Source organism: Mchenga conophoros, linkage group LG5 (assembly GCF_057382185.1).
Source record: "Mchenga conophoros isolate Kocher_MC1m ecotype Shallow Benthic linkage group LG5, M_conophoros_male_GT1.1, whole genome shotgun sequence".
In the NCBI taxonomy this organism is placed as follows: Eukaryota; Metazoa; Chordata; class Actinopteri; order Cichliformes; family Cichlidae; genus Mchenga; species Mchenga conophoros.
This window is the reverse complement of record NC_140530.1, coordinates 28860960-28886538: the sequence shown is the minus strand read 5'-3', so window position 1 is coordinate 28886538 and position 25579 is coordinate 28860960. Positions and strand designations below refer to the sequence as shown.

The 25579-nt window shown below is 41.6% G+C and overlaps 1 protein-coding gene across 4 annotated transcripts in view; it reads right to left on the bottom strand.

Annotated features, from left to right (window-relative positions):
• ripor3 (RIPOR family member 3) overlaps positions 1–25579 on the bottom strand; it is a 64280-nt gene that overhangs the window by 23846 nt on the left and 14855 nt on the right. For 2 of the 4 annotated variants that reach the window (XM_085274711.1, XM_085274710.1), the window contains exons 2-4: positions 24799–24891; positions 4063–4161; positions 313–468 (exon numbers count right to left, since the gene is read on the bottom strand). In XM_085274711.1, the coding sequence (XP_085130837.1) occupies positions 313–468; positions 4063–4160 (254 nt within the window). In that variant the 5' untranslated portion in view covers position 4161; positions 24799–24891. Of the gene's footprint in view, positions 1–312; positions 469–4062; positions 4162–5218; positions 5483–24798; positions 24892–25579 lie in introns of those variants that run through there. The other 2 variants (XM_085274712.1, XM_085274709.1) reach the window with 1 other exon arrangement.

Genomic DNA, 25579 nt, shown 5'->3' with positions numbered 1-25579 from the left:
AAATATTCTTTGCAAAAATTAAACTAAATATCAAAACTCAACCAATTTTACTCTGTTAAAGGATCATTAATCATAAATGTGACTGCCTCCTATTCATCTTGTGGACTTTTGAAGGGTCAAACCACAGATTTGGAACCACTCAAGTAAATAAATGTAAGGAGGTGGAAACAAGCCTCGCGCTGACCAGCTGCAACACTAAAACACTACAGAGACATGGACAAGTTTAGTATTATAGCACTGGGTACGTCACTGCCTGCTTGTACTTTAATGTTTAGTGGGATACTTGTTTAAGTTCAGCAGTACTACACATACTTGAGTCCTTTGCGTAGTGCCTGAAAAACCCTGCCGACCTGCTCCGGCTGCAGAGACCAGATAGCGCCTGAACTTCTGCGGGGGGAGACGGGCGCCCTGCTGGCTTTATTTCCCGTCATGGCTTTGACGCGAAGAGAGTTACGAACAGAAGACGTCCTAAAAACAGAGAAAGTGAATGAATAGTCATAACAACATTTTTACAGGGTAAATCAGAATCTGTAGTTACATAAATTGTTATCAAAAAGAGCTTGTTGGAGTTTTTTTTATATTCCTACCTCTTTATTTTCAACTGTGTTCATCAGTAAAATCTGTTCCCATGTAGTTCCCTGTATATTAACACTCCTGTCTTTGGCCCAAATCTAATCCAGCCCCTACAATCCACATTAAGTGTGGATCCAAGCAGGTAGCCTTTAGTGGGAGTGTGTTATAAGGCCCTCCAGCATAAAGTCTGGACCAGTGTAGGTTTACCACCTGTTTTTTGTCTGATACGGTGGAAACCCCACACACTCAAATGTGGTCCATATGATTCAGGACTGTCTGTGCAATAAATAAAATGTCAAGTTTGTGAATGACCATGAACATGGTAACAAGAAAACACACCCAGTTTCAAGTCTAAGGTTTTTATAGATCAGGACATAATAAATAGTAATCTTAGCCGGTCTTAGAATTAAGTAAATACAAGCCTCAAAGTATGACATATTACACCGTGTCATTATTTATTTAATAAAAACTTAGCCAAAATGGGCGCAGCAGTGTGTGAAAAAGGACACCCTTACAGGTTGCGTAGGAATTAGGAGGTTAAGTAGTGATCCAAGTGTGAGTGAATACAATACCAAGGAGGATAGATCAACACTGATCTTAAATAAGAAGCAACTGTTTCAGTCCATCATTCTGGAAAAGGATTAAGTCTATTTCCAAACACTTTGAAGTTCATCATTGTACTGTGAGAAAGAAAGCATTCAAGACAGGAATGGATGTCCCAGTAAATTCACCCCAAAGTCAGACCGTGCAACACTCAGGGAAGAGCTAGGTTAACATAGCTTTGCAAAGCTGCATCCGACCCAATCACAGAGACATCAGGATCAATGTTCTTTGGATAGATGTGACTAACAGATGTTTGGCCATAATCCACAGCACCATGATTGGCAAAAACCAAATACAGCATATCAGTGCAACTGCTTCATACCAACAATCAGGCACAGTGATGGACAGTGGATGATTCTGACTTGTTTTCCAGGCACAGGACCTGCGCATATTACAGTCTCAAAGTCGACGGCCAAGTCCTCTGTATATTAAACTATTTCAGAGTCAAATGAGGGGCCATTTGTCTCAGGCTAAAGCTTAGCTGCAACAGGGCCATGCAACAGGACAATGACCAAAAGTACAGCAGCAAATCTACAACATAATGACTGGGGGAAAAAAAAGAATCAAGGTTTAATCCATAATTCAGAAATGAATATATGCTCCCATCCAACCGACATCTTTTTAGGCAGGCTTTTCATGCTTCAGGAAGACAATCGCAAACAAACTGCATACAGCATGACTCTGCAGAAGAAGAGCCTAGGTGCTGAACTGGGCTGCCTGCAGTCTAGACTGTTGAGCAGAAAGAAACGTCTATCAGACCAGATGGGCGCCATTCCTCTCCACCAGCTGGTCTCCTCAGTTCCCACACATTTATAGACTGTTGTTAAAAGAAGAGGGGATGCACAGTGGTAAACATGGCTATTTTTTTGGGTCCAATTTCTGAATTTAAACATTTGATATGTTTGCTGTGCACTATGGTGAATACAAAAAAAGATTTATGGAGAATCGGATGGGGGATGTGTGTTTAGGATGGAAAAATGTGTGGATGTTTGTGTTGTGTGTATAGAGTATAAACAGCCACACACACACAGAGAAGTGGAATGCTGCTTGCTTTCTTTTTTTAACACAACATTTTGTTCTCGGCCTCTCTGGGGGACTGACAGTTTTCATCTGGGTGTTTATCACTCTGTCTTCTTTCATTCGCAAATAACATCTGAAAGTCTGTGGTGCTTTCACTGCCTGCCCATCAGCGGAGAACAGACTTGTCTGAGGGTGAAGGGAATTCCCTCCACACAACGTGACGTTTTTATTTTCTCTCATTCATTGTTTCACTATATGGAGAAAAACAGTTCAACAGAGGGATGATTTATAACATGATCACAGTATCAAAGTTAATATCTGTAAAATCACAAAGTTAAAATTCTTTTTCTTCCCATTTATCCTGACAGCTACGAGAATCGAAACAATTCCTCAGACATTTTTCTCCCAACAAACTTCTGTTTGTTTTGTTTTAGACAGCGGCACGTTTTTCTTTTACAGAGATTCAGACTCAGTGTTTCACATAATGAGATCAGTATCTGTACAAGTCAAAAACTCGGGCTTCACACTGCTGACACTCGGTTTTATAAAACTTTTTCTACTTAACGTGATCCTCGTCACACTCATTTAATGTCTAAATTTTATTGATAAAACATTATTTCATAATGCAATGTCAGGATTTTTTCCCCTGACTGAGGATTTCTTTACATCAATTCATAATGATATAGTGAATGTTGATAATGGCAACACTGGTGTTTCCATAATTCCGTCTGCTGCTTGACATGAAGTCTCCCGAGAAAACGAGCTGGCTGCTGGTAGGGAAGAAAAGGTGGAGACTCTTCCCAGAGGAGGACGAGACAAGAAGACCAACAGGGAGGGAGAGAGAGACCAAAAGTAAAACAAGCGAGTCCTTAAACAGACTTGTCCTTTAAGCTGCCTTATGGCTGGCTATTTATCGTTAAACCAAATAAATGCTCACACTGATGAGCTCAACGCATGCTAATAAACACGAGGGACAAACCAGGGCTGGTTAAAGTGGCCAAACTACTCGTAACATTCACAAAATGTGCACCTGTAGCATCCACTTGCTCGTCCTTCTGTCTATTGTCATCTCTGTAACCACACCCTTCCCTCAACTTTCCCATCTCTATTCTTACATCTGTGCTTCCTTTCAACAGTTGTGGCTTTCTACTGGCGCTGCAGACACACCTGAAGACAATCGACTAATCACTTGCTGCATTCAAACACCAGCTCTCACACCCACCCCTCACCAGATTGTCTGACATTTAAAGATTGCCTTCTCTGCCAGTCTCCCCCCGTTTTCTCCCTGTGCTCCAGCTACGTCCTTGATCTGTCACTGCATCGTTTGACCTTCCTGCTAAACAGTGTGATTCTCCCAGTATTCTGCTTTAGAGTTCGCCAGTTCAGTAGTTAAATCCTAACACTTGTACTTTATAGCTACAGCACATTTAGCAGCACCAATACCTCTACATGACACTTAACAGAGTTTAGACGCCTCTGTGGTTTTTGCTCTTTAAAAAAATAACACTAATTACACACTGTCTGCCCATGATATGTAGCTACACCACACATTTGTTGACTATTTCTCTGCCAGTCAAACCCAGACAGACACACCCCTGCAGCCAGATGAGAGAGGAAAGGGAGCATTTCTGATATCTTTACCAAAAACCTTTTCTTTTGTTAAATAAACAGTTGCTAACTTCTTTAAAACTGGCATAAATATCTGAGAGTGAGCGAATGTTTTGGACATCCTTTGGAAGATCCACTTAGATAACAGGACCCAATTAGTTCTTACTAGTTGTTTAAGACTAAATTGTAAACCAGTGTTAGTCGTTATTACACAGATTTCTTTCTTATTGGTTGAAACAATAGGAAAGTGTCATTCACCTCTGTCGACCAGTCAGAGAAGAGAATCCAGTGAAGGAGCGGCTTCTGTGGATCAGGCCTCCATCTGAGGGAGAGTCAAATCGCAGCTTCACTGACATCCTGCAGAGTAAATAAGAGGTGTTTTAGCCAATGAGGAGACACGTGCTAACAAAAGATATCCCAAACCCTCAAATATTACCACTTTATATTTCCAAGTTAATCCTAAATAATGGTGAGTCACAAAATCAATCACATGAGGTCTACGATACAAGAAATCAACCACGCTAATGTTGGAAGTAGAATTATAACAGAAATGATTGGAAACAAGATCAAACCAAACAAGCGACAAGAGCTGAGACCAAACAGACGTTTGCTTGAGAAAGGATCTGTCACTGTTTACTCTTTATATTAGTAACTGGATGTGTAAGACTGTTTGTTAAAGCCAAAAAAACGGAATATCTTAAGTCACTTGAATTAAAAAGAAATATTTCCTCCTTTTTCTTTGTTAATTTTAAATTGATGTTCTTTATTTCCACAGTCACTCACGCGAACATTTAAATCAACAAGACCACCCTTACTCTCAGACAATCCAAAACAGGAAACAGAGCACCGACATCTGTGGGACAAATTAACCAAAGAACATCTTGAACCAGACCCACAAATATGTGCACAAACTGCAGATGGAGGACGCTTATATATTCACTATACTCCGAGTATGGCAGCGTTGGTCTGTTGGCTCGCCCACACACCGTAGATTCGGGTTGAACAATCTCAGAAAATGGAAATAAAATCAATAACTTACAGTGTGCACCATTCAATATAAGGTTTATGCCACAATGGCGTTAAATTAACATTAGTACATTTTAAATGCAATGTTTTATGAAAAAAAAGCAGAAAAAAAACAAAACAATTATTTTGTTTTGCACTCCTGACAGAAAAATTAGTTTTAGTCATCTAGTTCTACGCTGTTATGCTTGAATCAGTGTGAATCAATGCTTAAAGTCCTGCTGGCTTAAATACAGGTATAAAAATATTCAGTTTGTTACTTGGCTGATAAATAATCTTATTTTCTGTTTGATTTATAAAGTACTTTGTCTTCTTGTTTTTGTGAGAGGTGGTCTAATATACGTGTTAAGTAATTTAATGATAGTTAAACAATTAAATGACAAGAACGTACCTGTTTTTCCACTATCTGCTATAGAAATGTCTGCTTCTATAGTAGACAGAAAAGTATCTTTTCCTCTTTCAGCTGTCTCAATCTGTTGTTAAAGTTTAAAATGATTTTAAATTGGTTATGATGAGGAAAGTGTTCATTCAGTTTTTGTGTTTGCATGAGCTTCGCTCTCATTCCCTCTGCTCAGCTGCAGCGACTTTGCTAATGAACCCAGTCAGTGCACATATACACCAAACAGCAGCCTGCAGAGCTGAGAAATGAAGCAGTTCCTCTAATGGCCTCTTGTTACTGGCTCCAAAGGCATAGAAAGCATATTTATACCCTGATACAGGAAAGGCTTTGTTCCTGTTAATTTAGGGGCGTGAACATGTTGATTGACAGGTTTAAACTGCCTGTGATATACACAGAAATCCCTTGACCTCTCCAAGTGTCTTGTAGAGTGGGCTTTGGTTTTTCAGTGCCTTTTTTTGTTTTGATCCTGATTGTTTTTTTTGTCACGGTCCTGGGTTTTTGATTGAAGTGTTTTGAGTTTCCTGTGGGGTGTGTGTTTGTTTGTTTGATGGTTGTTTTGTTTTTTTGTCACTTTGTACTGTGAATTATGTTCTCATCATTGGTCTTTTGTTACTCCCTCGAGTCTAGTTTCTTGTGTTCCATGCTTAGTATTTCTCTCTGTGTATTATTGATCATCTCTAGTCTTTTGGTTCTTAGAGTTCTCTGCCGTATGGTTACGTCTCTGTGTTTCTTAGTTGCTCTGTCTCCACCATGTTAAGTTTGCGTCTCAGTGTTATACTTCGTGTTTTACTTTGAAGGTCTGTGTCTCATGTGAGTGTATCCTGCTTTGCTTCCTTGTCTCGTCAGTTCTGATTTTCCCCAGCTGTGCTCTCCTTCTGTGTCTGATTCCCTCGTTATTCCCCGGTGTATTTAAGCCCTGTTTTTCTCTGTGTCAGTGTCGTGTTGTCCCTCATTGCTGTGTGTTAGGCTCTCCCTGTGTTTCCTTAGTAGCGCCGCGTCGCAGTGCTGATGTCTATGAAAATGTTTATAGCTGCATCACCAGGAAAATAAAGGCTGACAAAGTGAAAAGGTCAGTCGGTTTTATAGAAGAGTACTGTGTGTAAACACACAGTCTGGATGCCATCTGCTCAGGCTCTTTCATGTGGTTCAAATAGCGAGTCTAGTTAAAGCTAAAACAACAACATGACTATATTTTTACCATTAGCCGTTTCTTCTAAACAGCCTTTATGCAATGATCTGTGTATGATTGTGCAAACCTCCTTATTCAGCATGTTAATAAACCACAAAGATGTTTGGCTGAACTTTATTATTACCAACAACCCAAATTTGATAAGGTAGAGCTGAATTGCCCCTTTTATCCGACTTTGCTGAACTGATCTGTTGAACGTTATCATGTTTTGTTTATGCACTTTTAGATGGAGATTTACATTCAGCCAAATTTTTGAGTCATTGTTGCTTCAGTCACACAAACATATATTTATACACTCTTTTTTTTATTTTACACACACAAACAGGACTTCCATCATACACAGATGGATGCATCACAGGGGCAAAATGCTAATCATCATATTAGTGGATGACACACTGTACCTCCTTAACTACAAGCATCCGGCTGTTTCAGCGTGTCTAAGATGTGATACTATTATCATAAAATGCTGGATCTTATGCATGTGCTAATGTGATTATCTCAAAAAATTATTCTTCATCCCTCAAAAATATGAAGCCATAGTTTTGAGTCAAATGCAGCTTTAGGTTTATTTATTCAAATAATTAATCATGAAAGAAAACATGCTCACTAGAAACTGAGTGTATGATATAATTAAAGTACTTAAAGTCAGCATTTGTGGGTGAATACTGAATATTTTTTGAATGTTTTTATACTTCAGCCTCTTTGGTGGCCCTGAGAGGTCGAGCACACTGCAGCTTAAGAAAACACCAGGAAATAGAAAAACACTGCAAAAGATAAAGAAAAAAAAATCACAAACACAACAGAAGTGTTTTTGTTAACACAAAAATGTGACAGAACACCTGCGAAAGTGACACAGATGAACCCTCCACTTCATTTCAGTCTGTCTCAGTTACAGTCTCTTCACATTTTCTGCCACTTCTCTCACTGACCCGCCCTTTTATTGTGTCCCCAGGAGCTCTACTATTTTGCTGTATCATTTTTTTTCTTCTTCTTTTGGCTTAAAAAATCATTCTGTTGTGTTTTGGGTGCTTTTGCAGGACAAGTGCACTTGTCCTCTCGGGGTCACCGTATAAGCCGGAGTGTGAATTTTAAATGTTTCATGCATTTAAAACACTTGGAAAAGAGCACGTGCAACAATACTGGAGGTATGGGAGATCAAAACTTCATAAAACTAAATCAAGCTCATCCACACTAAGTTTGGCACCCTGTGGCAAGGGTTTGAACCAATAGTATGGTAGAAATACTGAACCCTGCCAATGTAAGTAGTTCAGATTAACCCACTTTGGAGTCCTGACCCAGAATGTGAAACTCACACTGTGGTCCTGATGCCAACATCAACAGAGTCACCGAGCAACCAAACTTAACAGATGGGGATAGGAAATCCAGGTCTGATCATTATGAACCAAAGTTAGCCAAGACACACACACACACATATGCACACACACATATATACACACACTTGGTTTTTCCCTGTAGAGGAAGTTGAAGTGTCTTTTGTTTTACAAGGATAATATTTTTCAGTACATGTTTCTAGCCTCTTAAATCTAAATCTGTCCTTAAGGTAATCCTCAAGGTTAGACAGCTCAACAACATGCAGCGGCTTGAAGTGGGCCAATTATGCTTATTATAGCTCTCGTTTTGTCCTTGGACTCTACTAAAGCAGATTTCAATGCTTCATTATTTAAAACTTTCGGCATGTTTGATTTGCTCATTCAACACTATGACCAGATAGGTATGACAGAAAATAAAAAAAAGTATAAAAGGTCGGCTTTAAACAGAAGTATTAATTTGTTTTACAAATGAACTTCATGTCACGGCTGCGGCAGCAGTCGTGTGGTGTTTGTGTGAAAGGACCCAAAATGCAGGCACTTGCTGTGATGCGAGGGAGCTTTATTGTAGAAGGTGAAAATAACAAAGGCGAGGACAGAACTAAACATAAACCTAAACTGGGAAGACTAGTAACAAACAAAACCCGAAACCATAACTCACAGAACAACATGCAGTAAAAAACATAAGGAGGTGACACAGGGGATGAGGAGTGGAGAATGAAGCGCAGCGAGACACCAAGTTACACAAATGGAGCGACGACGAATGGAGGCAAACAGTCTGGGGTTAAAACTGAAGCAATACACATACAGTTCATATCTGTGAATAAACTGACCAACAGGAAAGCAAAGGAGCAAAGAAAAGCAACACACAATGCCTACGAAGCCTTTAAAGACTGTTTAAGTTGTTAACAAATATGCAATAACTGCTGAAATAAATGAGTTGGAAAAGATGTACTACATGAAGTAGGAAGATATGCACGTGCACATTATTTTTGGTGGATTTTTGACACTGTATGAATGTAAAAAAATAAAAATAAAAATTGCTGCTAAGCTAAGACTCTACATTAGCATTTGAAGAGCCATATTGCACTGCTGTACAGTTACTATAAACCGAAGCTTTGTTCTTCTTTCTATTTTTAAAGCTCATTTTAAGAAACAGACAGCTGAGTGGATGCTTTAAGAAATGACAAATGGAGAGTGTTTGTCATTTCTCAGTTTGAAGCAGAATTATATACTCTGGCTGAATGCCACATTAACCAGCTGTTACAGGCAAAGAATGTGACACACACCGAGCATAAGCAAAAAGTTTGTTTCAGTAGTCACATACTACACCTTTCTCCACCTGTCTGCTCTGTTACAGCAGCTGGCTGAGCACGCAACATTAGTAAAGAGCACAAAAATCATCTTTAAAAACCTTCAGATTAGTCTGATTAAATTGCATTTTTTACTTTTTCTAAACTTTAAATTTGATCTCTTTCGAACCACCAAACATCAACCACATGTGCGGCAGAAAAAGACAGACTTACAGAGGGGAGGACGCAGGGTTGTGATAGTAAAAGATAATGCACAGTGAAGCATAATGAAACTTAAACAAGAAACAAAAACGGAATATTAGATCATTGTTGGAAAAAGAAAACTAGAGGCCGAAGAAGAGTTATAATTCTAAACGGCGTAATATGATACATCCCAAAAAACCAGTTAAATGCTGAACATCTGTGGAGAATATAAAAATCACACAGACAAGAAATGTCCCAGATCCCCTTTAACAATGTTTAAAATCCTGACACACCCTGAACTTCTGTAAATGTGCTGCTTAAAGGGATCCGGGTCGCACTGACATGAACAGCTGAGGCTGCTGGATGTTGTAACTGCCAGTTTAAGCGATACATAGACTCTAAGTGTTTACAGTGAGAAAGAGCCTAAGTAGAGCCAGAGTAGAAGAAGAGTAAGAAGCTACATCTGACCCTCTGGCCTACTTCGTATGCTCTGACTGCACATGTTATTCTTAATTTTAAAACTTATTTCGAGCCTGAGATTTACCCTTAGATGGCTGAAAGTGGCCTGTTTGACAAACAGAAATCTGGCATACTGAGAGCGATGTTAGACAGTAATTCTACATTCCACATGACAATAAAACTGCATTTTTATTGGACATCCACGAGAAGACTTTTAAAGTTTTTGGAAAAAGTTCAGATCCAGTCTGTGGAAACAAATTGTGACACATAAAACTGTGCAGATTCATGACCAAAACTGAGACAGAAATATGAATGCGCATTCTTCCTGTCTGATTTATAAAGCTGCATGTGCACCTTGCTGTGCTTTTTAGTCAGTAGTAATTGTGAGTATGGGCCAGCCTGCTAGGTCCTTATTTTTCACCTCTACTCCCTACTTTAGCAGCAAGAGGAACAAGAAAGACAGTTCTCTGACAGGCAAAATGCGGCCACCCGACAGGGCAAATGTTCAACTCCATTAAGGACGTGGACACAGGATGGGCGTTATATGTAGTAATACTTTCTAGCAGAACCTCTTGCTGAATCATTTCTCTACAGTTGTTGCTCCCATGTGGACACATAAAACACATTCACCCATAAAAATTTGTATTTTCTTGTAAAATACTTTCCTGCAACAAAAGATCGCTATAGCAGGTAGCTTCACATGTTTGTTTTGGCAGAGGTTTATGCTGAAGGATTTGTGTCTCCAGCTGGAGTCAAACCAACAACCTTTCACTTCAACCAAATGTGTTAACCACGACACATCTGTAATTGTAATTAGCACATAAAATAAATCAAACAAAAAACTGATGCCGATTAAACGAAACTGAACATTTTGCTCTACAGCTTAAAGATTAAAAATAATGAGGCATTCATTTGTGTGCTTGACCACCTTTGTTACTTGTACGTTCACGACCGCTGTTCCAAAACAAAAAGTTTTAATGTTGAAGCAGAGGTTTAATTAAAACATTAAAAATAATAATATTATAGCCAGTTAGTTAATGGCAGCACGGTACCGGTTAGCACTGTTGCCTCACAGAAAGAAGATCCTGAGTTCAATTCAGCACAAGGCCGGCGCCTGGAGTGTTCGAAGATATGCAGTTAGTGTTAGGTTAACTGATGATTCTACGTGTGAGTAGTCATCTCTATGTGTTCGCCCCATGATAGACTGGTGACCTGTCCAGTGTGTACCCTGCCTCTTGCCCTAAGACAGATAGAGATCGGCTGCAGCCCCCTGCAACCCTGAAATGGATAAGCAGTAGAGATTAAATGGATATTCTAGTTGGTTTATTATTATAAATAATTTATTATTATAATTATATTATTATAAATAATTTATAATTTATTATTATCAGTTATCATTTATTATTATCAGTTTGCTACTGTGATCCAATCTGCTTGAAACTTAAACTCAAATGTTAATTATACTTTATTGTGTTTGGATAGCTGTGTTCATGTAGCTGTGGTAAATGAGCTGCATCAAACCTGAAATACAAAGTGACTGACCTGTGTCATGAGGAGCTGCGTGCGACAACAACCTCGCTGTTTCTTTCTTATCTCTTGGGTAAACTATAGATTTTTTTTCCCCAGCGTATGATTTTCTAATCACTTTTGCTCCTACAGAATATAAATACAGTGCCCATGAATGCGTGAAACCCAAGTTGTTATCAAGTTAGCTAATCAGCCTCGCCCACATTATTCTTTTGTAAAAAACACAAACAAGCCCAATTTATTTCTCATCTGTAGTTTTTATTTATGAAATTACATTATTTGCACTCTTATTTTGTTTATTTATTTTATGATCAGTTTTAAATCCTTTCTGTTTCCATTCAGCCAGGCCTCACACCAGTGATTTCTTCAATGATTAATTAGCTGCTTGTTAGCTGGAGGCGGTGCAGGCCACTGACTGCAGCTGCTGGAGCTGTTGTTGGGAATCAAAATCTACACGTTTCACTGTGATTGAAAAATGAATTATTGGAACAACTTGAGCAAATGAAACTGAGAACAGTGGAAAATTATATTAATCAAATAAGAAAGAAAATGCTGTAATTAAAGGCTTGGGTTTTGTTTTGTTTAGTTTTGTACTCAAGAAAAGAACAAAGAATAAATTATGTCTGGAATGTGATTTGAATGAGAAATGAGGGAGAGACATTCCTCAACAGATAAGACAATTTGAAGGGGAACAAAGGGGGAGAAATGTGTGTGTGTGTGTGTGTGTGTGTGTGTGTGTGTGTGGTATCTGAGCATATCTGACCAGGCTGGGGTGCCATCTGGTCTTAAAAAGTTTGCTGTGACCTGCAAGTGGTTTACTGGGTCCCATGCAGTGTGAAGGTGGGAGGTTGGGGCCTTTGTATGTTTTGTATGTTTTTAAGTGTGTGTGGATGTGAACACATAATGTGTCTGCTTGTGTGTATATGTGCGTGTCTTCTACCACACATGATGTGCAGGCCCCTTGTGAGGGTCTGCTGCAAGCTAACAGCTCTGTGACCATGCCAAACACACACACACACACACACACACACACACACACACACACACACACACACACAGAGAGAGTTCCAAACTGCATGCAAACCTCAGAAGGATTTAATTTCCTTCTTTCTCTTCCTCCCCTGCAGGGTGTGGTTGTTTGACAGCGTGTTTTAAGTGTGGTTGGTGCTCACTGGTAATCACTCTCATTCTGCTCGCCGTAATTAAGCTCATTTCCACTTCCACATTCACTCGGGTTTGGCTTTGTAGTCTTCTGTTACTTTTGTCGATCACACTGAAAAAAGCGAGCGCCATCGATAGGACACGTTTGTAAGGGATGTATAGGAAATCCTGAAGAGTTATGGGACCATAGGCATGTCTCATCCTATGAACACATTCTTTCTCAGGAGGCCTAAAAAGCGGAATTTGAATTGCATTTGCTAATTTTTTGCAACCATCACTTACAGTTGCAGGATGTCGGGGTGCATGCGGTATTAGAGGAGGTTCTCTGGCAGAACCTCTTCTGTAGCTCCACAGATTTTGCAACACATGACATGGACATGCTTCCATCCCAGCACTGAGACGATGCAATATCTGTTATTAAAATGCACCCTCTGGCATTTAGAGATTTCTGACTGTGGTGCTGAATTTTGTTGAGATGCTGACTCACTGTGTCAGCATCTCAACAAACTTTTTAATTTAGACTATTGAATGGGTGTAACTGAGGGCCTTTCAAGTTTACTTTGGTCGAGTGATGAGGACAAGGAGAGCGATTCCATGGCAAACTGTCTTCTAACCACGTGAGCCAAATTTTATTTAGAAAAGGTAAATAAACAAACAAACTTGTAGTTTTTGACAATTTCTTATTCAAACACAACAAAATAAGCTCTCAGTGTTTTCCAGAATGACTTTTGAACACAGCTGAGGTGCATACCTACTATAACCTACAAGAAGCCACACATGCACATCACTGCAAACATTGCAGTCATTCACGTAAGTTTTTTAACGAATTGAATCTTACCTTTGCAAAACTTTAAGCCTTTTGTTTAGAGACCTCTTTCTGGTTAGTTTCCATCTCACTGCTGCCCTTTCATTAATTTTCTAAGAAGAAATATTAACAGTCACTTTAAACTTGTTAAAGACTCTGGCCCGTGGGCCTCCTAACTCCTTTGAATCCTGGGTCTGTGCCTGGAAGTCTCTGTCAGTAATTCCTCTGAGTGTGCGGGTTTCTGTTTTCTCCTGTTCAGTCCTTGTCTTGTCTCTTGTGCATTAGTCATTAGAGAAAACATGTTTTCTAGTTTTACTCTTCCATTCTGCCCTCTTTATTTTGTTTAGCTTTATTTATTTATTTTATTTCTAATTGTCTTTCTTATATAGAAATATATATTTCCATCATTTTCCCCGCCCTCTGCTAACTCCCAACAGTCTCTGGCTCAGATATAATCCGTGATAATTAGAGGAGCGCTTTAAATTACTTTGAATGCTCCTCGGGGATTTTCATCCAATTTCCAAGTAAACAAGAACCACAAAGAATCATTTATCTTCTCGAGAGCAAACCTACGAATCTGTGAATGTTGTGTTAGTGCAGTTAGTTGTGATAAATCAGCAGATGAAAGAGATTCTTCAGCAAGATGAGAAAAAAGATAGTGTGATGGGATTTGAAACATTTAATTATCTTCTATTTAAATTGAAACATTTGCTAATACTTAAGCTGTTTATGTCTGGTTTTAGATCATCACTGACACTGGTTGACACTACTGGCTCATTTCCAGCTGAAATGTAATTGGCTGGCTCTTTTTGAAGGGGTCAGAGGTCAGAGATGACTCATGTCCCCCAGGGTGAAGAACTATGTTGTTCTGGATGGAGGTGCACATGCGTACACACTGTTAGCTCATGACATTCCTAAAATAGCAAGCGTAGCTGCTGGGTGTTTAACCTACTCTGTCTCCTGTAAGCTTCAGTAATGTAATGAGTGCTGTGCTGCTGCAGACTGCTGCAGCTCCTCGAACATCTACACCGTGCTGTGGCAAAACCCAAAACAGTGTGGTCTGATACTGGGGATGTGAGCATGAATGATTGTCTGACTCCTTGTGTTCTCCCTGTGATGGAGTGGTGAACTGGATGTTAGAGAATAAAGACGTTACAGAATAAAAACAAAATGAAGCATTTTTCCCACATCCACTTGGGGAAAAATGTTTTTTTTCTGTAAAGAAAAAAGAACCCAGCCACCAACGGGCAAAGCAAACTAGCACAGTATAAACACAATATCCCCCACTGTTTATCTTTCTGTGCTCTTCACAAAACATTTTGGGTACACTCTGATGCCAAGCATGATCCTATGGTTTTAGGAGAAAGAGGAAGCACTAAACTATCACAATAATCTGTCCTCACAGAAAAATTTATCATATCTTTTCCTGGTTTCTACACGCAGATGGGTGTGTCTCCACTTCAGATAACTGATCAGATAAACCGGTGGAGTGCTCTGGTTTGCTGTAGGTATAAAAACTACCTGATCAGGTTTAGTTTTGCAAATATTCACACATTAGAAAACTTAATGCTCCATGGGTGCCGAGTTCCCCTCCATCTACAGCATACATTTTACAGGCAATGATTCCCATTCCCATTAGAAACCACCTAATTGTGAACTTTAGATTCGAAATCGGCCACAGGCATGAATATGAGTGTGTGACGCCCACAAGTGTATGGTCACAATTGTAATTTTGTTGTGAATTGTTTTTGATGTAAAAGACCTGATTTTATGGTGGTATTGCACTTTTCATTTAGCGTTATGGACAATGTAATTGCGTGGCATTGCCACAAGGGGGAGATAGTGGTGAGTGCGATAGGCTGTTGCAACGCGTCTCGGCCTCAGACGAGGAAGAGCCTGCAGACCGAACGCAACTGATGTCTCCTGTCTCTGCTTTTCTGTTAAAAAAACAGTTTAAAAACAGACCCCATCGAAGGCCTGTAACATAATTTTGGTGGCCCGTACGGGGATCAGCATGCTACGTGGGTGACTGCTGATCCTTTAATCAACGAACCAGAGACAGCCATCACAGGGCAGGCGTGTTGGAACAGCAGACGTGCAACTGAGGCAGCAGCGGGACCTGTGTCGAGGAGGGGAACCCCTGCTGGAGAGGTGACGGGCTGCGTGTTTGAGCTGACTGCACTGTGAGGAGTGCTAGCCAAAAGACACAGAATGGAGGACAGTGAAAGAAAAGAACTGGCTTGGCAGATCAGAAAGAGTCTTTATGCACTGACAGCAGAGGAACTCTTCCAGATTGCTACAAACATCACACCAGTACCTGATGTGGACCCCGCAAGTGTAAGACGTGGTGATGAGGAAAGTTGTTTTGATTATGTTTGTGCTTATCTACGCTGTAAGACATTGCTTGACTTAGAGGATCAGGGGTTTTCACACCTACTGCTGTTGAAAGATGCTATTATTCATCTCATTGATAGTCATGCCGCTGAAGTATCTCACCCTGTAGTCTCAGAGGAAAATGTTGTTACTCTCACAACACTTAAGCACCCGGAACAGAGTGATGTACTTACCTCAGCTATATTGCCTCTTGAGTCTGTTAATCCACAAATAACAGAGTATGAAATGCTAAAGGCTAACTACGAGGCACTTGGTAAAAAGTTAGCAGATTTACAAGTGACATCTGCAACACAAGACACACCCACCCCCACTATTACACAGTCACTCCAGCCTCGAGCTGAGAGCGTGACAAACAGCCGCTCCACCACAGACATGCGACAATCTAAGTCTGATCACATGGTTTCCCTAAGAGACCTGCCATTTTTGCAACGCAGAGAGTTTAAAGTACATGGTGGTCAGGTTGGGGACATTGCATCTGACATTAGCTACCATGGACTGTGTAAGCAGATTGAGGAGGGGCTCAAGGTGAAGCACACAGAGGGAGAGATCATTCAAGGTGTGCTCCGTATTATCAAGCCTGGACAGTTTAAGGACATGTTGATCAGTAAAGATGACTTGACCCTCATTGAACTCAAAAGCTTACTACGTTCACACCTGAGTGAGAAGAGTGGGAGTGAGTTATTTCAGGAATTGTTGAGCACTAAGCAACATGACCATGAAACTCCACAACAGTTCCTCTACAGGATGATTGGACTGAAGCAGAAAGTCATGTTTGCATCCAGGCAGGATAACATGGACGTTGCGTATGAGACACGTACGATCCAAAATGTATTTCTACGCACCATTCATCAAGGTCTTCTACCAAAATATAGTGACATTCGTAATGAACTCAAGCCACTACTATCAGACTACAGTGTGTCAGATGAAGCCTTGATAAGGCAAGTGAACAAAGTGTCAAGCGAAGAGAGTGAGCGACAGCGAAGACTGGGATATTCCACTCGACAAAAGGTAACACATGCTCATACTGCTCAACTTGAACCTGCTAAAGACACTGAAATGACTGACTGTAAATCTAAGAGTAAGAATAAAGTCATAGAAGAGCTGGCTGCGAAGGTGGAAACCCTGACCAAAGTGGTTGAGTCTCTCACAGCCAGTCAGGCTCGTGAACCCACTTGTCAGTGTGCACACCCAAAGCAGAAGCCCAGACAAACTGCAAAACAGTATGGCTGTCCCAAGTGTATTGAAAGTGGGGCTACTTCATGCACTCATTGTTTTATCTGTGGGGAGACAGGTCACAGGGCAGTGGGATGTCTCAAACGAAGCCAACCCAGAAGCTCTAGTTGGCCTCCTGCTGATACACACACGCCCAGAACCAGTGGACAGCCAGACCCAAAATCACGAGGTATGTGCTCAGAAGAGTTTGCTCATGTCAGAAGTAGTTGGGCGACCCTTCCAACGAAAAATGCAGACACAGGGGCAAGTGAGAGAGTGGCACAGCTTGTTGGGAAAAAATGTAAAATCAAGTGTTACATTCATAGCTTTGCAGTGGACTGTTTATTGGACACAGGTGCACAAGTGAGTCTCATTGATCGCCAGTGGGCAAAAACCTACCTCTCTGACCACAAACTCCGGCCACTGACAGAACTTATTGGAGATAAGGCTCTTAGTGTGCTTGGTGTTAATGGCCAGCCATTACCCTACGACGGCTGGGTGGGCGTGATGGTGAGTCTCCCAGAGAATAGTGACCCAAACTTGACTGTACAAGTCCCCTTTTTAGTAAGCAGTGTGCCCATGGACTGCCCCCTGATTGGTTTCAATGTAATTGAACAGCTGATACTGGGGCCAAATGCTAGTACAAACCTCATACCCACCATTGTGAGCCTCCTGCGCAGCGCGATGAACCTCCAGGATGACACAGCGACGGCACTGGTCAACTTCATCCAGACCAAGCTTACCAGTGATAACGTGGTCAGCCAGAGTGTCCTAAAAGTGGGCCTGTATGATGTAGTAATCCCGGCTGGTCAAGTTAAGTATGTTAAGTGTAAAGTCTCCTCTACAGTTGACATGTCCAACCCCCTCGTGCTCTTTGAACCAACTGAGAGCAACCCACAACTGCAACAGCTTGATATTGGCAACAGCCTCCTCACAGTTTGTGATGCCAGAGTCCCATATGTCAAAGTACCTATTGGCAATCACACTAAGCATGATGTGACCCTCACCGGCAGAGCAGCCCTTGGAACTATTGAACCAATAGCAGGAGTCGTACAAACTGAGTTACCAAACCTCGGTGAGCCCAAAGTGACTCAAGATGTCGACCCTGATGTATCTCAAATACCCCAGCAGTGCGGTGAAGATCAAGCAACACAGGAATGGGATCCACCTGTTGATGTTAGTCACCTGACTGAAGACCAACAGACTGTTGCCAAGAAAATGTTAAGGGAAGAGTCAGGGGCTTTTGCACGTGATGAGAATGACATGGGGTGCATTCCCAGCTTGGAAATGACAATAACACTCAAAGACACAACCCCAATTCAGAAATCGTACACCTCAATTCCAAAACCCCTCTATAAGGAGGTTAAAGAGTATATTGAGGACCTCTTGGCAAGAGGATGGATTGTAAAGTCTAGATCCCCTTACTCTGCGCCAATAGTTTGCGTGCGGAAAAAGGATGGCTCCCTAAGGCTCTGTATCGACTACCGTCTCCTGAACCAGCGCACAGTACCTGATCGCCACCCATTACCAAGAATCCAGGACCTCATTGACACCTTGGGAGGGTACAACTGGTTCTCCATTTTGGACCAGGGAAAAGCCTATCACCAGGGCTTTATAGCAGAAGGATCCCGCCATCTGACTGCATTCATCACCCCCTGGGGCCTTTATGAATGGGTGCGAATTCCCTTCGGTCTTACCAACGCACCTGCTGCATTCCAACGCAGTATGGAAGAAATGCTGGCTCCCCTTCGGGATGAGTGCTGCATTCCATACTTGGATGACATCTTGTGCTACGCCAAGACTTTTGAGGAACATGTGGAAGGGCTGAGGAAAGTCTTGAGAGCCCTGCAGAACTACGGAGTCAAACTCCGGCCGACAAAATGTGACCTATTTAAAAGAGAAGTGAGGTATGTTGGGCGCTTAGTGTCAGCTGAAGGAGTACGCATTGACCCAAAAGATCTCGAGGCAGTGTACGCCCTGAAAAAGGAGACACCTGCCACAGTGGGAGATGTGAGGAGGATTGCTGGGTTCCTGAGTTACTATCGCTCATATATCCAGGATTTCTCGAGAATAGCAAAACCCATCTATGAGCTTTTGCAACCCAAGAAAACCAAAGAGGAGCATCTTCTGGGGAAGGTTACAGGACAGAAGGGGAAAGGCGCACAGTTACCATCCAAAACACCAGTTGAGTGGGCAGAGAAGCACCAGGGTGCCCTGTGTAAGTTGATTGATATGTTGGTAAACCCCCCTGTACTTGCCTACCCGGATTTTGAGCTTCCCTTCGTCCTTCATACAGACGCATCTGATAAAGGACTTGGGGCCGTTCTCTACCAACATCAGAGTGGGAAGCTAAGAGTGATTGGATACGGCTCCCGAACACTGACACCGGCTGAAAAGAATTACAGACTCCACTCGGGCAAGCTTGAGTTTCTCGCCCTCAAGTGGGCTGTCTGCGAGAAGTTCAGGGATTACTTGTTCTATGCCCCGTATTTTACCATCTACACAGACAACAATCCCTTAACTTATGTCATGAGTACCGCCAAGTTGAATGCGGTTGGGTTCAGATGGGTGGGAGAGCTATCAGATTTCAGGTTTGATATAAGGTACAGACCTGGCAAAGTAAATGTTGACGCAGACACCCTGTCGAGGAGTCCCCTTGACATTGACAGATACGTCACTGAATGTACAAAAGAGCTCTCCAAAGAAGCTGTTGCCGCTACTTGGGAGGGATGTGGAGCAGGCAAGCATGGAGATGTCGCATGGATCGCTGCTCTGGTTTTAGCGCAAGGTGACCAGCTTGAACCAGTAATCCAAGAAATGGTCACGCCCATCAATTTGGATGAACTACAAAGGGCTCAAAGAGCAGATCCTGCGATAGGTGAGATCATGAAAATGAAAGACTCAGATCAAAAGCTGACAGATGACATGAGACGGAATGTGAGAGGTCCGGCAAGGAAAATGATGCATGAGTGGACAAAGCTGAGCTTAGAAGACGGAGTTCTGTATCGTAAGACTGCAGAAAAGCGCCAACTAGTCTTACCAGCTAGCTTCAAATCCCTGGTCCTGAAACATCTGCATGATGACATGGGGCATGTCGGGGTAGAAAGAGTTCTCAGCCTGGCGAGGCAACGGTTCTACTGGCCATACATGAGGCGAGACATCGAAGCCTATGTCACCCGGCAGTGTCCGTGCATCAAACAGAAGAAACCGGTGACACATGTCCGAGCTCCCATGTCCAGCATTACCACAAGCTCACCAATGGAATTGGTTTCAGTTGATTACCTCCACTTAGAGCCAAGCAGGGGCGGATATCAGTATATCCTAGTTGTGGTAGACCACTTTACTAGGTATGCCCAGGCCTATCCAACCCGCAACAAGAGTGGCAAAACTGCAGCTGAAAGGATTTTCAGTGATTATATCCCCAGGTTTGGCTACCCTTTAAGGCTGCACCATGATCAGGGGCGGGAGTTCGAGAACGAGCTTTTCCGGACTCTACAACAGTTGAGCAATGTGGGGCACTCTCGAACAACTCCGTACCACCCTCAGGGCAAGAAGAAAAAAAAGAAAGATGGAGAGAATATCTCCCACAGATGGTTCATGCGTACAATTGCACTCGCCATGAAGCAACGGGTTACTCGCCATTCTTTCTGCTTTTTGGTCGACATCCACGAATGCCAGTAGACCTCCTGTTCAAGTTGGTTACTGATGGAGAGCCACAAACTGCAAGAGGTTATGCTGAGAAATGGAAAGAACGAATGACTGAGGCTTACAGGATCGCATCTGGAAACAGCCAAAAGTCAAGTGATCGTGGAAAGAAACACTATGACCGGCATTTGAAAGGAGTGGTACTCCAACCTGGAGACAGAGTACTAGTGCGGAACCTGACTGAGAGGGGTGGTCCTGGCAAGTTAAGGTCCTACTGGGAGAACACCATTTATGTGGTGAAGGAACAGATCAATGACAGCCCAGTGTACAGAGTGACCTCAGAGGCAAAGGGGAAGAAAGTGCGTGTTCTGCATCGCAATCTATTGCATCTTGTCAATGAGCTTCCTGTGGACTTGCCTGCTGTAGATAAGGGGGACGGGCCATCCGCCGTCAAGAAAAAGAAACCAAAACCAGCTCAAGGAGAGACAGAGTTTCAACCCCACTCTGACGCAAGCTCCGATGAGGATGAGAGTTCCATGTATTATGAGTTGAGGTATGATTTGAGAAGTGGGAACAAAGAGGATGCACTACATACCTGTAACCATACTGTTGGACCCCCAAGAGGAACAGCTGAGTTCAGCAGAGTGGTCACTGTGGAGCACCTCAGCCAACAGAAGCAACAGATGAATTGAGGGAACAAGGAATGGAACAAGATGGTGGACACCAAAGCACTGAACTTGACAACGACATGGGAGAGGAGGAACATGAGAGGGTACAGGAATCAGGAGTCACTGAAGTGCCTTTCACAGTCGATGAAGGAGAAGTTGGACTGCCGCTTTCAGAAAGGGCACAGTATACACCTAACGTGGCCCCGCCGACTAATGAATCAGTTCTAAGAAGGTCTACTAGAGAACGACGGCCTGTTACACATTTCACATATGACACCCTTGGCCAGCCCTCTCTCCGGGTGCATCCATCAGTCAGTTGTGCTGAAGTGCACGAGTCACCAAACACAACACACTACACCATGCCACCATATCCCCTGTTACCTTACTTCCCCCTAGTGCCATATCGCATTCCAACATCTCACTGTGCACACCCAGGCACCTTCCCTGTATATTATAACTGCCCAATCTATACATGTTAGTACACAAGGAATGTGGGTATGTGGGAAGGGGATGTGATTTGAGTTGTTTGAGTAATGAGTATAATGAGTTTTAAAGGGTAAGAGGTTAAATGTCAGGAGCCATTTTCTTTTTGTTGGGGAGTGTGTGACGCCCACAAGTGTATGGTCACAATTGTAATTTTGTTGTGAATTGTTTTTGATGTAAAAGACCTGATTTTATGGTGGTATTGCACTTTTCATTTAGCGTTATGGACAATGTAATTGCGTGGCATTGCCACAAGGGGGAGATAGTGGTGAGTGCGATAGGCTGTTGCAACGCGTCTCGGCCTCAGACGAGGAAGAGCCTGCAGACCGAACGCAACTGATGTCTCCTGTCTCTGCTTTTCTGTTAAAAAAACAGGTCAGTAGTTCAAGTTTGCTCACCACAATGTACATATAAAGGCAAGAAACCTTTTTCTGTCTTAGTTTAAAGACCGCAAATGTTGTGAGAGAGTGTGTTTTCACTGATTGAGAGAAAGCTAACTATACCGCCATTTGTAATGGCAGCCGCCATTTCACTCGTAGTCTAAATAGGCAGCTGGTCTTATTACCTGTTTTATTTTGTGACAAATGGAGCTCTTAGACACTTCTTTTATCCTGGCATTATTGGAAGTTACAGTTGATTAGGACCTACCCAGTTCTTATGTGTCAAATGTAAATAGTCTGATGTATACTGTTTGTGGATGATTGTGAACTGTTTGTGAGCAAGGGAAGAATATTTTTGTTTATTGGTTACAAATGTAATATATTGTTTGAATCTGTTAAAGTATAAGAAAAGTATAAAGGTGACATAAGCGGGTTAATTGCAGTGTTAGTGGTGCTGCACAGAAATGTTTTGATGCTGAAATGCAGTAAAATTGGTTACAGATTTATTGTAAATAAGGGCGTTCATATACAATGATTATTTTGTAAGTTTATTTTTGTGAGAGTGCAAGGTAACCAAAAGGGTTTGAGCTATGGACCTAATTGAATGTTTGTGTTGTTAAAAGCGAAATGTGTGTGTCTAAATGAAAAGAAAAGGACGTTGTTAAACTCTGTTAATAAATCAGACGAGGAAGAGCCTGCAGACCGAACGCAACTGATGTCTCCTGTCTCTGCTTTTCTGTTAAAAAAACAGTTTAAAAACAGACCCCATCGAAGGCCTGTAACAAGTGTCTCTCAACATGCATTAGCCCTGTGACAGACCGGTGATCTGGGATATGCTCCAATCTCCCAGTGACCCTGAACTGGATAAATGGAAGAGGATGGATGGATGGATGCATAGAGTTCTCCAAACATGCTCATTCCGGTTGTCATCTATATAGGTTTCCCAGTTTTGCAAACTGTTCATTCTCGTTTACGTGCCCCACCCTCCCTCCCTCCTTGTTCTCAGTTCTTTAAATTCTTCACTCCTATTTAGTACACGGGGATCTGCCAGGCCCGGGAGCTGTTGGCAGTCCCCAAACCGAAGCTTAATTCATGTCCGAGCATTCACCTAGTAGGTAATACTATAGTACTATAGTAGGTAATACTATAAACACTGTCAAACCTAAATTGAGGACGTGGGCCCAGCTAGTGAATTTAATGTTTCTTCTTTTGTCTTTCTGAAGATGGATGGATGTGATCTCTTTTTTGTACCTTTGTTGGATAGTTTGGCATCCTATCTATATGATGCAGTTACAGTGTCTGCTTGAGTTTCTCTTTTGTTTTCATTTTCACTGTGACAAGTAAAAATACAGTTATATTTATTTGCTGCAGGAGTGCAGTAAGAACAGAAATCTGATTGTAGTCTTCTGTGTTTAAAAAACAAAACTACACTATGTGAAGACACCAAGAAGACAGATGAAGACACACAACTTCTATATCAGGAAATAATATAAAATATGAAGTTTTCTTCCATCACTCCTGTTCTTGCTGGCTTGCACTGGCTTCCAATTAAATACCGTATTCAATTTAAAATATTACTTTTCACCTACAAAACCATTAATAATTTGGCGCCGAGCTACCTCAATGAGCTTCTCAGGTTACACACTCCTGTCAGAGCACTTAGATCTGCTACCCAAATTCTTCTGGAGCAACCTCGTTCTCGGCTGAAGTCTCACGGTGACCGCGCGTTTGCTGTAACAACCTTCCTGTTGCTATTCGGGCGTCTGACTCTATGCCACTGTTTAAATCACGGCTGAAGACTTATTTGTTATCTTGCCTTTCCACCTAGTTAACACTTGGTGTGCGTTGGTACATTTTTATCCGTTATGCTTGTGAACTACTTTTATATCTTATGATTGTCAAGGTTTTTATAATTGATACGTGCCAGGTCCTTTCTCTTTTCCCTCCCATCTCCCTTTTCCTATTTTATTTTTGTCAAGCACCTTGGTATACCCTTGGTTTTTTAGTGTGCTTTATAAATAAAGTTTATTATTATTATTATTATATTGACACTGGTAACTTTTAGGAATATTTCCCATTTTCCTTTTCCTTTTGACTACTGACTTGTCCTCCACCTCATTCTGTGGACCTCCCTAAGTCCTCTCTTGGTGCCTGTCGCTCAACCCCAGCCCTCTCTCCCTGCTGTGTGTTGTGTTATGCGGTGATATCCAGGGTTCCTGTGTGTTTTAGACCGAGATAGGGCAAAGATTAAAAGACTGAAGTAATTTAATCTCTTAAATCTATTGACATAAACTCTTTCGCACACAGCGTACATCTCTATTTTCCTGTGGAGATACAAACATCTGGACTAACATCCATGTACACGAGCACGCACACGCACGCACACACGCACACTTGCCTGGTTTCTCTACATCCTCAAAGATACAAACATCTGTACTTTCCAGCACACACATACACAACCCTGCCAAAGACAAAGGCATGCTTGCGTGCACATTTGACTTGATCTTCAAAAGATGAAAAACATCTGTCTGGCCCAACACACTTGTACAGACGTGCACACACACAGTGACTGTTTACATCAGTGTGCACCGGCCAGTTGATGAACTGATTATGTTCATCAATAAACAGCTTGGTGTGGAACTATGTGAGCAATGGCGATGATAACTTTGGCATCCAGATGTGGATTACACTTAAATCCAAGCTGTTTATGTTTATCAGGCTAACTTCCAGTTGTTCATGGGAGCAGCAGGATCCAGATAGAAGGATTTATCGTGAACTGACAAAAAGCTTTACCATGAGCCAGTTTGCCACTTTCTGTTCTTACTTTGTTGTCCTGTTTTGTCTGTTTTGGAGACGTCCAAGCTGTAAAGCTGTCAGGGCTCAGTTCCAGCTGCTGTCACCGCATCTTCATACAACACTGAAACAATAAGAAAATGAAAAAAGGTTGGAGTCTGCCGTAAAGTGTAGAATGAAAATGAAACTGTCATGCTTTAAAAGCACTGCTGTTTTCATGCATGATCAACAATCCACAAATGCCTGTTTCTGATCACAGTAGCTGTGTATGAATACATTTTTAAGATGACCTGAACCTCAGAAAAGGCAGAATCTGTTTGAAAAATAAAATGAACCGCTTCAGTTCTTTCACCACAAACACTGAAATCAACTCAATAGATGTCGTTTAAGTTTATATTTCTTTATCTCCAACATAGAACTCAGAAAATCTCAGAGCACTTCACTTGGTCTGGTCAGTTGTTGCAATGTTATACATAATCTCCTTGTACCGAACATATTCATTTGTTTCGTTTGCTGTCATATATGTAACTAAAGCTTTGTATGGTCTACAATTAAACTGTATGCAGTATATTATAATAAGATTGCCAAAGGTAGCATGCATAAGATAAAAAGTATTGGTCCTAGACCAGAACCCTGTGGAACTCAATGACTTGTTTGTGTGTGTGTAAAACTTACCATTTATGTGAATAAACTAGAATCTACTGTATAAATATAACTTAAACCAGGGCAGTGGGTTCCTTTGACCCAACGATATCTTTGGTGTCAAATTCAGCACAAGGCTAGAGCTTTTTCCTTAAGATGATATGCCAAGT